The sequence below is a fragment of the Lutra lutra genome, chromosome 3, assembly GCF_902655055.1.
Source record: "Lutra lutra chromosome 3, mLutLut1.2, whole genome shotgun sequence".
Classification (NCBI taxonomy): domain Eukaryota; kingdom Metazoa; phylum Chordata; class Mammalia; order Carnivora; family Mustelidae; genus Lutra; species Lutra lutra.
In genome coordinates, this window is record NC_062280.1 from 74,153,245 (window position 1) to 74,168,710 (window position 15,466).

Sequence of the window (15,466 nt, forward strand, 5' to 3'; positions counted from 1 at the left end):
TCAGAGCACTGTTAACGCAGAGCGAGGCCCCCTCTACTGGTGGGATTCATCCCCCACCAAAAAGTCGGAACTTGCTAGGTTTGTGGGAAATGGGGGAAAAAAATCATAGGATCAGAACAGATTAGAATTGGAAGGGAATGTAAATACCTAAATGTCAGCTTTTAGAGATCTAGAACGTTTAAACTTTTTTGGTCATAAATTTGTTAGGCAACATTCTTTTTTTTTTTTTAATATTTTATTTATTTATTTGACAGAGATCACAAGTAGGCAGAGAGGCAGGCAGAGAGAAGGGGGGAAAAGGAGGCTCCCCGCTGAGCAGAGAGCCCAATGCGGGGCTCTATCCCAGGACCTTGGGATCATGACCCTAGCCGAAGGCAGAGGCTTTAACCCACTGAGCCACCCAGGCGCCCCTTGTTAGGCAACATTCTACTGAGGAAATTTTCACAGTAGCTGGCAAAAATCTCTGTATTTAAGTGTGAAGTTAGCGTTCGGTAAATAGAAGCCCTTCACAAATACTTACTGAATCAATTATAGGTAAAAATCCCATCTTTGCTCAGTGAAGAGTAGGGTTCTTCCACACCCTCACATGGAGTTCTGTGCTCCATTTGTCTAAACTAAGATTTCTTAAACTCTTCAAGTACTACTGATGTGCTTCTTGCCACACCTAAGTACTTACTGTGTCTTGTTATTTCATATTTTTCTTTCAGTCAGGCTATTTTTTTTTTAATTTTAGCCTCATCTCATGCAATAGAATTCATGAATTTTCAGGTTTGATGTGTCGTGTGTGTGTGTGTGTGTGTGTGTGTGTGTGTACGTATGTATACAAACAAAATAAATATATGGCTATTAAAAAATGTTCTCTGTGCTAACTAAATTCTTCTCATTTAATTATCACATGTGTTTACCATGCTTTAAGAAATACTGAGGTAAGGGGCGCCCAGGTGGCTCAGTGGGTTAAGCCTCTGACTTCGGCTCAGGTCATGATCCCAGGATCCTGGGATCGAGCCCCACATCCGGCTCTCTGCTCAGTGGGGAGCCTGCTTCCTCCTCTCTCTCTGCCTGCCTCTCTGCCTACTTGTGATCTCTCTCTGTCAAATAAATAAATAAAATCTTAAAAAAAAAGATTAAAAAAAAAGAAATACTGGGGTAAATATACTTCATGTTTATACAAGTCATGTAAATATAGTAGTCAGAATTCAAGTTTTTTATTGTCTTTCTTTGCCTGTCCTCTCCCTCATGCCTTACCCTCTGTCATGAATCTTCCTTCATTCCCCTTTCCATTCTCTCAAAGTCCTTTGGTTCAATACTCATACTTCCTTTTCTCCATGAGGTGAGGAAAACTTTCCCTCTCTATCGCCCATTGGAAACTGTGCTTCATTTGATACTGAACTCCAGGAAAACCATATTGAAACAAACTGGTAATTGACAGAAGGAATAAAAGGACCTTTGTATTCATGTCTTTTTCTAGGAATTGGGACTTGAGGAATATTGAAAAGTGATGTTGTTTCTATTTCATCCTTAGAGTCAGCCTTCTCTGAGGAAATGGCACATAAACACAGAAAGCCCAATCCATAAAAACACATTTAATAAATTATTCCTTGAGGAATATAATGGGGAGTCTGTTTTTGTCTGGGCACTGTGAAAGCTGGAATACCTATAGGGGAGGATGGGGTTGAGAAAAAGGCTGATCTTCATGAAATCTTTTCCCTTATTAAACATTCCTGTGTTATTAATTCAAGCTTTGTTTCTTCAGCAATAAATGCGACCATTATGCATTTGTTGCTGGGTGAACACACTCAGTCCTCAGCTAGTTTTAGCTTGGTACCATTGTGAAGCCCAGTTATTTATAGTAGATTATTTGTGTTGAAGCCTATCCATGGAAGATCTCAGTTTTGAAAACTCTTGTCATTATAATTTATTTTCTTTGCTTTAACTTAGTATATTATTTTTGTTGACTTTAATGAAAAGTAAATAAATAACCTTTTGACACAAAATTTATATTTTTTAAAACTTTAGGCCTAAAGAGTTCAGAAAGAGTTGCTTTGAATGCCAGCCGTTTTATAAGAAGTTCAGTACAGGGGCGCCTGGGTGGCTCAGTGGGTTAAGCCGCTGCCTTCGGCTCAGGTCATGATCCCAGGTCCTGGGTTCGAGCCCCACATCGGGCTTTCTGCTCAGCAGGGAGCCTGCTTCCTCCTCTCTCTCTGCCTGCCTCTCTGCCTACTTGTGATTTCTCTCTGTCAAATAAATAAATAAAATCTTTAAAAAAAAAAAAAAAAAGAAGTTCAGTACAGAAAATTATATAGAACACTCTTCTTCCAAAGGAAAGAATTTCAGTGACCGAATTCTCATTTTGGTTACATTTGCAAAGTAGTTTCAGAATCATATGGAAAATTTATACAAAATAGCTTATGAGAACCCATGTAAATGAAAGTTAAAGTTATAGCAATGTAATTCTATATACCTTCTTATTCTGGGAAAATTTAAGCATTATTCAATCCTAATAACAATTGATCCCGAAAACATTAATTCAAGACTCCAGAACCCACAGGGAGGAATGGGTGCTCTGCATTTACTGTGGCTCCCCAAAAAGGTCCTTTCTGATGGCAAACAGATGGAAACCCCATTGAGAGGCAGATTTCTGCTGTAGCTATCACCATGTAGCTGCACCATGCCTTTGAAATGACATCAGCCAGGAAACCAGTGACTAGAGTTTCAGGTTTCATTGAAGGATTTTGCTTTGCTTTTTGTAGGTCCAAAGATGGCCGGAGAAGGCAATAAATTCTGAGAACCTCTCCTGGTAGATGTTTAAAGAGATTATATGAGTAAATCAACTGTCCCAATCCTCCCATGTGATAAGGACCATCCGGTTTGAATTTGAATTTTCATCATCTTTCTTCTAGAGAACTGATGCAAGCCAACAACTCAGAATAAGTTGGGCCTGATACATGGAATGCCGTGCTGTGGGGATTATAAAAAACTAGAATGCCGTGCTGTGGGGATTATCAAAAACTAAAGTATTTATTTTTTATGAAGCTTTTCCTATAACCAGGTTTATGACTGGAAAGGGCCAAGGCTGGAAAACGTGGATTAGCATTTCTCACTGGTAAAAAGATTAGGTTACCTCACTTTAACACTCAGGATTACTATATGTGAATAAATGCTGCCATTGTTTTCATTTTCATTTTTATTCTATTATTATTGAGCTTTCACTGAATCAACCTTATAAGAATGTGGAGGAAATTCTAAAATATGAGTCATGGTATGCACTGGTGTTTATCTTGTGGTTCTGTCAAAAAACAGAAAGCAAGCCTTGGACTTAGGGCAGCTTTTCTGGGTAGAGCAATTTGATTCTGCATTTACTTCTACCTAAGTGAATGCTCTCCCAAGAATAGCATTATCAATCTCATGAGTAGCTGCTACAATTTTCAAAAGACTGCATGAACATTTAATACAAATGAAGGCAAGTTTTCAGGCAATGTCTTTACAAAGGTCCACTAACTTTGTCCTGTTCTCATTTAATTACTGTGTGTATTTACCATGCTTTAAGAAATACTGAGGTAAAAATATACTTCATGTTTAAGTCATGTAATTATAGTAGTCAGAATTTCATCTTTCCATCAAAGGCAAGTTTTTTATTGTCTTTCTTCGTCTGTCCTCTCCCTCATGCCTTACCCTCTGTCATGAATCTTCCCATGGTATCTAAGGATTGATGCTGGGTCTCAAGAAAGACTGGGTGACTATAGTGTTGGCACCATTCATAAAAATTCATCACCTCCTGGATAACACTCAAAATTGTGTGACCTAAGTATGGTGAATATAGGTGGGGTGCTTTTAGGTACAAGTAACAAGAAAATCTGGCTCAGGCAAATTTAAACAATAAGATAACTTATTTTTTCCATTCTATAGGAGACTCAGAGGTAGGTCAGGTTGTATGGAAGGTGATATAGTGGCTCAAAGATATAATCAATGACTCCAGTTCTCCCCCCCACCCCCCCCCCGCCCACTTCAAACTTAGGTTAGTTTCTGTTATGGTTATAAGATGATGGCTGCGGATTCAGATCAACAATGTCCAGAGGAGGAGAATACTTCTTATATCTTTTTTTTTTTTTTTTTTTTTAAAGAAAAGCTTTCTCAGCAGCCCTTCAAGAGACTTCTCATGCTTTAGTAGGGATTGGACCACATGTTTATCCTGCAATTAATCATGGAAAAGGGGGATTATAACAATGGATTTAGACCAGTGATTTTCAACCTTGGCTGCATTTTGAAAGTTGAGAAAAATACTGATACCGGGGTCCCACCTCTTGAGTTCCTGGGATGCAGCCTGGAGCATGAAGAGTTCTAAAAGCTCCCCGGGTGATTCTGCGGCAAAGCATTTGAGAACCATAAATTTAGACCAAATATCTGGAGAGTGGGGACGGAGTAGAGGTAGAAAATGGATATTGGATTATAAATTACCATAGCCACTAAATATTATTGTATTTTCAATGTAAATCCTAAAAGATGTATGTGCATATATAAATGCACACATGGGATTGGAGTCAGGTTTGGAGGAATCCACGTTTATTAGGGAGACCAGATGAATGTGGTCCGTATTAGGAAGACAAATTTGGATGCATCCAAAGCCAATCAAAACCATTTATGAGCATGGTTATGATAATACCTATATAGAGTGACTTTTGACTTTAGCAAAGCGTAATAAATTAAGAAGTGATGACAGTAAGTGGTACTTCTGAGTCTTTGAAGAAAAAAAGTATGAAATACTCTTAAATTCTGGAAACCATCTTTTAAAAAATTTCCACTGTCAAATAGCTTCCAGATAACTTCAGTATTTTCCACATTCCCTCTAGGAAAGCCAAAGATTTCTTAAGAATTCTCGAATGCATGATATTAAGTTTAAAAAAAAAGATTTCGGGGTGCCTGGGTGGTACAGTAAGTTAGGCTTCTGACTCTTGGTTTCAGCTCAGGTCCTGATCTCAGCATCATGAGATCGAGCCCCAGTCAGGCTCCAGGCTAAGGGTGGAATCTGTTGAAGTTTCTCTCTCCCTCTCCTTCTGCCCCATTCCTGCCTCACGAGCTTGTTCAAGTAATAAGTAAATCTTAAAAAAAAAAAAAAAGATTTCACTATAACGTGGATGGATCTAGAGAGTATAATGCTAAGTGAAATAAATCAGAGAAAGATAAATATCATAATTTCACTCATATGTGGAATTTAAGAAACAAAACAAATGAACAAAGGAAAAAAAGAGGCTTAAAAAGAAAAGAAACAAACCCAGACTCTTAAATACAGAGAACAAATGGATGGTTGCCAGAGGGAAGGAGGGTGGGGGATGGATGAATAGATGAAAGTGAGTAAGTGTACATTTGCTGTGATGAGCACTGAGTAATGTATGGAATTGTTGAACCACCATATCATACACCTGAAACTAATGTAACACTCTATTACTTACATTGGAATAAAAGAAAAGTAAAAACAAAAAAGGTTTCACTAGTCTAATAGCTATATACAAATACCCCAGACTGAATGCCTTAAAAAAATTCAGATGCCCTTTTCCCAATTATCTGTTTTTTATCATTTCTTTGGGCTGGATGTCCAGGCCATTTTATTCTCATATACACTGTGCCCTGCCCTAGGCCACCCCCATGGTGGCCAGCACGCAGCATTCACGTGCTCACTGTTACTGTGGTTCATAGAGAACAGTGGATCTCCACCTTGGCTACACATTAGAACCATCTGAGGGCACTTTATTTAAGGACTGATCCCTCCCTTCTACTGCCATCCCCATGAGTTGAAGCCAAATCTTCAGGGGTTAAGGCCTACGCATCTGAATTTTGAAAAGTTTACTGGCTGGTTTTAATATAGAGTGAGGACTGAGGGGTATTAGTTCAAAGGGGGAAAAAGAGGTAGAAAACAGGGACATAATCTGTTCTCTTGTTCTTAGCTTGTTTTAATTTTTCCTCCCCCAAACCCAAGCTAATCCGAGTAAGCAATCTTGTGAGAGAGTGTAAGTAAGCCCTTAAGGTCTTGGTTCAAATGGGTCTTTTGAGCAAAGGTAAAGCTTTATGGAGCCTCAGAAGTCTCTGGTAACACTCTGTAAATACCTGTGGAAGCAGCTGGCCCTCTACTGTGCTTTCTGAATAAGTGCCTCATACGTAGCCCTTTGCACTTGAGGTGCAGAGAAGCCTCTGACAGCTGTTTTTACTGTGGTTGGTGGCTAGAGACTGCAATGGAGAGAAGAAAATCACTAACTTGAAGAAGGATCATAAAGTGATTTTTTTTTTTTTTTTTACAACCCGATGAAGCAACAGGTGGGTCAATAATCTTTGTGCCCAACCCAGATTGTGCCACAGCTGAATTTGTGCCTGCTGCAAACAACACACGGCGCCCGCTCGAGTCCCCTCCGGCACACTTGGAAACTAGAATATAATTTAGGCCGGCGCGGGAATGTGTTTGCTGAGTGTACTTTAGGAACAGCTTATTACAGCAGTGAAACAAACAGCAGCAACAGAAGTAGTGTACAAAAAAAAAAGTCATAGCTCTGGAAAAAGAAATACTTTGTATTGATAGTGTGTCAGAATAATTTGGAAACAAAACAAAACAAAACAAAACCCTAAATGGTGGTAGAGTAGAAAGACCGCTGGATCGGAGTCAGTAGCCCTAGATTCTGATCCTGGCTTTGCCACTGTTTGAGTCTGTGATTTGGGCAAATCATAGTATTCTCTGTGAGCCTCCGTTTTAGGATTTAAGAGATGTGCTAGTCCAAGCCCTAGGCTTCTTGTTGCGGAGGCATTCCACATTTTTATCATAAACCCAATCTGTACTTTAAAAAATCTATTAAGTCATATCTACAAATGTCACAGAAGAATCCATTTATGATTCTCCATTTTAGATTCCTCATGATTATTCCTAGAATAATTTTACAGTTTTGCCAACCACTTCATTATCGATCTTCCATCCCCTGTCAGAAAACTAGTCTCCTTAGTTTCTGAAAAGGACTAGCAACTACTTGCAACATCTTGGTCTAATCATGCATAGCTCACCTTTGTTCTTTAGCACATTGCCAAAACATTTTAAATGTAATGAGTCAGTACAAGAATAAAAGACCAGTACACAAAAATGCTGTATTAACTATAGAAAAAGTTTTACCTTTCTAGTAGACACACGAAATGTGGGTATGTGACATTGCCTTTGTAATAGGATCTTTTTTAGAAAACTGTTATGATTCAAGTCCTGAAGCTTTCTTTTGCTTTACAGTGTTAGGGTGTGATCATCTCTTGCTCTAAATATAGTATATCCTGGCTCACGAATGGACTAAAACTTTCATTCCCCAGACTGCATATTCTTTTCATATCCGAAGTGTGTAAACTCCAGGACATGGCTTTGTCAAATTTGGAGTAACTCAGACCATTTTCTGTGAGTCTTCACAGAATAGCCTCTGACCTTATGCAGCAGAGACAGAAACACTAACCAGCCAGTAGGACCATGGTGGATCTTGATAAGCTCTTCAAGACTCTGTGGACACTTTGTGGACATAACTTTTACAGCCGTTGCCACGAGTACTGGTAAAACCTTTAGTAATATGTCTTTTATCTCAAGCATTTGCCTCGATACTAAAATAACTAGAAACATAATAACAGCAATAAATGCTTCTTCATGCACCTTATTAAGGTCTTGTTTGCACAGTAGTTTCAGCCATTTGTTATTCTGAACTGAGAGATCCAGTCCTTGATAATGATGTGTTTAATTTCACAAATATGCAAATTTCACTTTCAAATAAGGACTTGGACTCAGTTTACATGTCCACCTGATAATATTTACAATCAAGTTATCAGCAGATCCTTTTTAAACTAGCAAATGCCTATCTTTCACTCTAGAAATGTACACAGAACTCTCTATTTTCTGAACATTTTTCCCTGTGAGGGCAATTCCTTTTCTAATATAGACACATTATAATGTTGTAGACAGGATTTCAGTATGTGATAGGTCAATCTTGGCCCAAATCCAAGGGCACTGATTTTATTAAACAATCAAAAGAACCCTGGTTTCTTGTGGACTCAAGTGTAAAGCAATCACCTTGTAAAGACTCACTCTTCCCTCTCCCCAAGGGAACTATTCAAACAAGACCACACTATACCTATGACTAATGAATTAATTACCTCTGGCTAATGCCTGGCTCTATTTTTCAATATAAAATGATTATGGCTACAGAAAAGTAAGGCTTCTCTAGAGTTAAGAGTATATTTAATTCCTAGTATCACAGAACATTAAAAAAAATACTGTACTCTTTAAAATTTCATTCACTGTTTTTCTATTGAGGTCAAAGAGAAAAAGATAAGGATTACTGCAAATATACAAATAAAGCTCACTGCATTCTGCAAATTATATAGATCCAGTGCTTTGGGTTAAGTCCTCTTAAAATCTTCTCTGGCTTTACCAATTTGAGAGTCACTTCTTATTGGTAAGTGTTATCTCAATTTGCAACAATGCATGGTTAAATGGTTCCTACAGTCACTGTGATAATCACAGTGCTACTTACCTGACACTTATTGCTAAAAGGTTGGTATGCATCTTTTATACCTGCTTGTGGTTTCAACTGCCAGCTGTCAGAGAAGTGTCCCTATAATTGACAAAATGGAGAAAATAAAAGATAAAAAGAGAAAGAAAAGGAGGGCAGTAAGGCAGATAGATTTTTCATTTCTTATCTTGTGATACATTCTGTAGCAGTAAACACTTCTATCTCTTAAGTAGGTCCTTTGAAGGCAGAAAAAGAAAATTTTTCTTTTTCTGCCATAGATCATGGCGTCCAGGAAGTCATAGAGATAGGGTGTGAGCAGTCCAAGAGAAAGCTTTATAAACTGGAGATTGTCTTTCTGCTCATTGTGGCTTTGTCCTTTTGGAAAGTCTGCATGACCTCTCCTCCTTGTATTAAATAAAACAAGGTGCAAGGACTGACGATTCGATTTGGTGAGTTAGTTACGGGAGTAGTTCTGGCATCTGTTACTTCCACTCTGTTATCCATTACTTCTGTTCTGTTAATGGCAGCAGACATTTGATTAACTACTGAGATTTGGACACGAAGGGGATCCAAGGTGGGTTGTGAAGTAAATCACATAGCTACATCTCTGCTTCATCTTTACCTCACCTTCACTTGTTCCTGTTTCCAGACTTCTGGCAGATTGGCAGCTGGAGGCCTTCACCTTGGATAGGAGGAGCTCTAATTATTTCAAGAATAATTGACTTAAAAATGCATATTATAATATCCTGTTAATAGAACTCCTGGAGTGTATGTCATTTACATATCACTTGTGGTATAACATTTTTTGGAAGAATTAAAAGCAAATCTCCCCTTCCCCACCAAATAGATAAATAAGTGGATAAACTAAAAGGGTAAGTGAGTGAGATAATTTTTAAATATTTACAAAATTCTTAATTTATGCACAACCCAGAACTGAGAACAAGGACTGGCCTTTCATACCTTCATAGAGTCCTAAGAAAAAGCTCCAAGTAGAAAAAGGCAAAAATCTGTATTTCTTAGTAGTAATCAGTATGTTGTAGTATCCAACAAAAAGTGACAACAGACTTCTACCGTAAGCCCAAATACCAGGAAATATTCATTTGAAATGTAATTATATATATTGTTTCCTGACTGACTTGTTTAAATAGACAGGTCACAAAGGCAGTCAACTTTCTTCTGTATGGTTGTGTGGAATCAGACGTTACATCTAGAAGTAATTGTAAAAAGCATCTAGTAGTTCAAATGATGTGGCCCCTCAAGAGGTAAATGAATTTCTGAAAGTAAAAACTTGACTGTGGGCAGTCTGGAACTCATCTTAGTCTTTTCATTGTCAGTCCAGTGCTTACTTTTCCCTCTGCTGAACACATTAGAAAGCTTTTACATTTGATTATTTGTCACTATTCACAAGGAGGCACAATCAATCCTGGAAAATCAAAAAACTAGGGGAAGTATTGTATAAAATTTAAGATCAACCAATCAATCAAATTATGGAAGGAAAATTAAGCCACAGACCAAACCTCATAACCTGAAAAGAACCAAAAAAAGAATTCTCATTCATTTAGTACTTTTAAGTCTACAAGAGCTTAGGCCAAGGTCCAAACTTAACTCAGTTGAGACCCAAAGTACACAGGACTAAAAAAAGTGGAGTGGAGGTATATAATTAAGGTCAGAATTGGTCTTATTGGACCACAAAGTGTATCCCAGGATGGCCAATGGTCGGGTCTTGATTGCTGATTGAAGAAAGGTCCAGCCATGGTCTAGCAATCATTTACATAGCGGTCACCAGAGGAATGCAAACAAACCCACTCTAACAGTTCTTCGACTCATGCCTCATCCTTTTCTACAGCCTAAAATTAGGATATAAACTATGGAGGGTAATTTGGTTATGCAAAAACATCGCTCTAGCAATTGTTGCTTGAGGGCAAAACCTGGTGACTTCTGGCACAGAGAATACCAAAGTGAGCTAGCTCATACTGAGGGATCCTTACTCAATTAAAAGAAAAGATTCCTCAAGCAGAATATTTGTTGTTATAATTTTAAAAGTGTACAAAGCTCAATATGTAACATGTGCAGAAGATGCCAAAGATAAATACCGATAGAGGACCAAATATAGATAACAGGGCCATTTTATGATAAATGCCATTATCAGACATTACTACATATTCCATCCTATAATCTCATAAATCAAAGCTTTTAACTGTCTGGATTCATATGTGACTGTATTCTTTCCACTATGCATTCTTTCTTCTTCCAGGGGTTGTTCAATAACGGCAGGTATGTTCCTGCCATAAAGTTCACAGTGTTCTAGAAACTGGACACATTCTTGAATAACACTGTCACGAAGCACAATCATGTGTTTTGACATGTTTTCTAATAAGGAGAGGAAGCACCTTTTAGCATAATACCAGGTATCAGTTCCCAGTTTCTTATGATAAGGTTCCAGGCTTTTGATAACCCGAGAAATACCAAAGTCGTAATTTCCTTTGGCACAGTAGAGCGTCCCTATCACCAAATTCACAATGCAGAGGTGGTAGATTTTCTTTTCTGGGTCATCATAGGACAGCTGCTCTTCCTCCTTCTCGATCTTCCTCATCAACTCCTCGGCTTCTTCATTCTGACTTGTCATAATGTATGAAACACACAGGTTAGCCAGCACAATAGCACTGACATTCAGGATGTTGTCATAGTGCTTCTTGACGATGGGTTCGTAGAAACCGATAGCTTCTTTGTATTTGTTTTCCTGCATGAACAGGACATGAGCCACGTTCAGCTTCCACACATCATGGTCATTACAGAATTCCACAGACTTGCGGAAGATCTTTTCCACCATTGCATAATTCTCAAGGTTCCAGTAGATCTTTGCCTGGGCCATCAACACGGGAATGTACTTCTCCAGAGTGTCATCGTACTCATTCACTGCCTTTTTGACAGCTTCATCATCTCTATTGTGTCTTGCTTCCTGTACTTGTTTGGTGAGTCTCCGGAGCTGTTCAGTCAGCATCCCTGCCAGCCCGTCCAGCTTAATGAAAGCCTCTTCTGGGGCTGTCTGGCAAGTGATCATAGCGTCCAGGAAGTCATAGAGATAGGGTGTGAGCAGCCTGTACGTCAAATGGGCATTCTCTGCCAGGACATCCGCTGCCAGGTCAAAATACTCGTACTTACAGTAGAGCAGCAGCAGGTTGCCAAAGGTCTCTGGGGGAAAGGGGTTCTGCTGGAGCAAAAACTGCAGCTTTTCAAACCCCTCGGTAGGCCTGGCATCCATGTTCATGAGCGCCTGGTTGTGCAGGGTCACGGGGTCTAACTCTTCTTCTGCCCTAGGTGGCATGTCCGTGAGGGTTTCCTGGGCCACCTCGTAGTTTCGCAGTTGGTACTCGATGGCGGCCTTGAGGTTGAAGGCTTCCACCAGGGCAGTCTGGTGAAGGACTAAGGTGTTGCCAACACTTCGCACGTCGATGCCCTCCGTGGTCATGCCCACGCCTAACTCTGGGTGCTGGCGGATACCGTGTTCAATAATGTCGGCGATATGCTTCAGAGCCGAGGCGTAGTGCCGGCTGCTGTAATAGGCCAAAGCCAGGTTGTAGGAGAGGTCAGGCCGGTAGCCCGAAGCCTGGAGGGCCGCGAGGAACTTGGCACACGCGGCTTCATACTGTCCCTCCTTGTAGAGCAAACAACCCAGGTTGACCTGGCCGTCCAGTTCGTTCTCGCCCCCACTGTCGTCGCCCCCTTCCCCACTCAGCAGCTGCTCCACCAGGCTCTTGGCCCCGGGCAGGTCGCCCTCGCTGTACTTGATGGCGGCCTGCAGGCGGAGGACCCGGCCGTGGTAGGCGGGGTTGTCCAGCAGGAGGAAGGCCACCCGCGTGGCCTCTGGGTAGAGGCAGGCCTTGTACAGGGCCTGGGCCTGGTACAGGCGGTACTGCTCCAGTTCGGGGTGCAGCTGGCCCAGCTGCTCATAGCACTCGGCGGCCAGCGCGAACTCCTGCAGGCGGTAGTAGCAGTAGCCCAGCAGCGACAGGCCGGCGCGGCTCCTCGGGCTCCGCTGGAGCTCGCCGCCCAGCAGCTGCACCGCCTCGGCGTAGCGGGAGTCGCGGATGAGGCGGTACACGATCGCGGTGAACTCCCCATCGGGGATGTGCGCGCCGCTGAGGCCGGCCATAACCGCCGCCGTGGTGGTGCGTGCTGGTTACCACGGCAACGAGCCCGCCAGAAACGGAAGGCTGCTTGTTGAGATTATTTTGTAACGGAATAAACCCATGAGGAATAAAAAGTAATCAATAAGGTTAGTCTTTCCATTATTAAACCTGTCCTCAAAGACTTTATGTTACTAAGGCCGTTACGTCAAACAAGACTGAACAAAAGCTGCCGGGTAGCTCAGAGATGAAAACTTCATTTCCCGGTATGCACCACTCTAGTCGTGGCGTAGCCGGAACGTGGCCGCACTGCATGCTGGGTGCGTAGTCTCGCGGGACCAACTCACAGGAAGGGGAGATGAGGTTTCTGTACCTTTTCCCGGTAGAGTTTAGAAAATCGCTGGCTGCTGGTTCTATGACTTGGCTGTCTGGCAGTGGGGGAGGAAGGGTTATGGTCTGAAATCCTTTGCTTTTTAAGCCTTTATTAGTGTGCAGTGCATTCAAACGGTATCGGTTCGTGTTCTGTGTGTAAATTAGCGGGTGGACTGTCTCCTTGGAATTGCCCTGTAATTAGAGTAGGTTCTTTTTTAAAGCTGCCTCGAGGGCATGCTTTCTGCGGAGGTAATACTGAGAGACCAAAAGTCTTTATCTTTGTTGTTTTCACAGATGACGGTAGGAAATGGTTTTGTGTTTGGTATTGTGAGACATTCAATTTTTAGATTCAAGTGTCTCCAGTCCCCTTATTTTTCAGAAACAATTATTACAGAGCGAATGGCTGCGTTTAAACTTGGCTGCATCTCCTGCCCTAGTCCTCTGGCTTTCACTACAAAAAGAAACCATTCTTCCTTCATCTACCTAGATCTCCACTGGTCTTCTATCATTTGCATTGGTCTGTCTAGTCCCTAAGATAAACGGTGTCCAAATAAAAGTGTGCGTTTGCTGTTTGATTAAAGACTTAAGTGCAAGTCCTTTATCTTCCTCCTTTATAGTTTTGCTGCCCATGCACCTTATCTGTATGTAAATTTGAGACCCGACATCAACCATCTTGTATTATTAGGCCATTTATGTACATTTTTTCTGACCTTAATAACCACTCCATATTCTGTATATTACAGATAAAGAATCTGTGTACGGGAAAGATTTAAGGTATTTGCTTAAGACCACACAGGTAGGTAGTTAGCAGCTGTACCATGATATCCAACATCTAGTTTCAGTAGGTAATAGTAACTGATAAATAACTCATTCTGTATATCCCATATAGATGAGTTTGTAAGAGCCCAGTATTTGTGGCCAGTTTGTAGAATGGAAGACTGGTGTCGTTTTCCTCCATTCAGCCAACCCACTTGGTGTGGGCAGTAGAAATTTGAACTTCCAGATCTGAATGGCAGCTGTGAGCAGATGTTAGGACCTAATTAGTGGGTGGGGTGATATAGCTTCTAGTCACCTGGTCTATCTAGGAGGAGACTTCTCCCGGTGTGTGATTGTTCATATCATAAAACAGCTGAATTTTGTACTTACTCAGTCTCTTTTCTTGCTGAGAAATTGACAGAGCTGTGAAGTTCTGAGTGGGATCAGAAAAGGAACTTATCACTGCATGAATACCAAGAGAGGAACAAACTGCGCACATTTCAAAGGATTGAGTGGGGTTTCTTGCACACCTAAGATAACCCAAGAAAACAGGCAGTGAGAACTACTAGAACTCTACTCAGAGACTTCTTTCAACCTAACCTCTGGGTTGCACCCTTTTAGGGCCTTCAACTCAGCAGGTATGTGTGTTGGTAGAGGCTGATTAGTGCTGCCTGATAATTGAGGTGTGGAAGGATCTTCACCTTTGTGGCTGCCTGACTACATTTGTCCCTTGGAAACTCAGGCTCAATATTTTAAAATCCTTTTGTGTGAACTGTTACTTTGGGTAAGTTACTATTAAATCAAGATAAGACAACAGAACGTAGAAGTGGGAAACTATCTTTTTATCTTCAGTCTGTCAGTCTTTCTTTCAGAATTGTATTTGTATCATGTAAAGCATTTATCTTTGAATGGCTTCTTGAAATGGATGAAAAATAGGAGGACTATCTGCTGTCTCTCAAATTTCCCTGATCCCTTCAGGCATCAGTTGGGGTCCCCTCTTTGTGTTGGTACCTGTCTGTGGGTGTGGCAGCTGATGGGGACAAGAGGGAGGCTGCTCTGTGTCTTCCCCGTTATTTCATGTGCTGCCGCTCCCAAGGCCTGGCTTGGAAAACACAGGACATTCGGTTTAGACAGATGGAGGGCAGGGTCATTTTCAAAATGAAATGAGTGCACAAATCACACTGTGAAATTGGCATGACCATCACTGCTGCTGTGATAGACTGACTTTTATTTAGTCTCTGATAGGCAGTTGGGGAATAGATTAGGGTTTTTTTTGGGGGGGGGGGGGTGAAAGAAGGCCCATTAATTAATGATAGAAATTCTGGAAAGCAATAAATGGGATGGAATATTATAAAATGCCATAAAGGCTCATTTTGTTTCCAACAGAATCTTGAAAACTAGAGCATGTATCAAAAACTAAATGTATCGTACCATTCCTAGCGATAAGAAAGCATTTGGTGGTTGCAGTAAAATGATTTAGTGCTTTACTGAAAGAAACTAGGCGTTGAGAAAATGGTGTTGGATTTGATGGCTTTTGCTGCATAAGGGAGGATGCATATTTACCACGTAGAAAATTTCCATTCAGGCAAAATGTGTAGGAGCTAAAAGCATGACATTTAGTTCTTCATATGCTTACGTTTCTGCCTGCAAAACTGTGAGATGATCAAATCCTGTTCTATATATATGTGTAATCTATTC

General features: G+C 40.8%; 1 protein-coding gene across 2 annotated transcripts; it reads right to left on the minus strand.

Annotated features, from left to right (window-relative positions):
* Positions 1-814: 814 nt before the first annotated feature.
* On the minus strand, positions 815-12,888 carry LOC125095788 (tetratricopeptide repeat protein 30A). 2 transcript variants are annotated; one of them, XM_047722280.1, is made up of 2 exons: positions 10,612-12,888; positions 815-834 (listed from the first exon to the last, which is right to left on the minus strand). In XM_047722280.1, exon 1 carries the CDS (start codon positions 12,664-12,666, stop codon positions 10,669-10,671), a length of 1,998 nt encoding a protein of 665 aa, XP_047578236.1. In that variant the 5' UTR covers positions 12,667-12,888; the 3' UTR covers positions 815-834; positions 10,612-10,668. The 2 variants fall into 2 exon arrangements, with proteins under 2 accessions (XP_047578236.1, XP_047578237.1); XM_047722281.1 differs by having other exon boundaries at positions 815-831; positions 10,609-12,888.
* Between the last annotated feature and the right edge of the window lie 2,578 nt (positions 12,889-15,466).

Bases quoted from the DNA above. Each gene is read 5' to 3' on its own strand.
- LOC125095788 (XM_047722280.1), bottom strand. From the start codon at position 12,666: ATGGCCGGCCTCAGCGGCGCGCACATCCCCGATGGGGAGTTCACCGCG.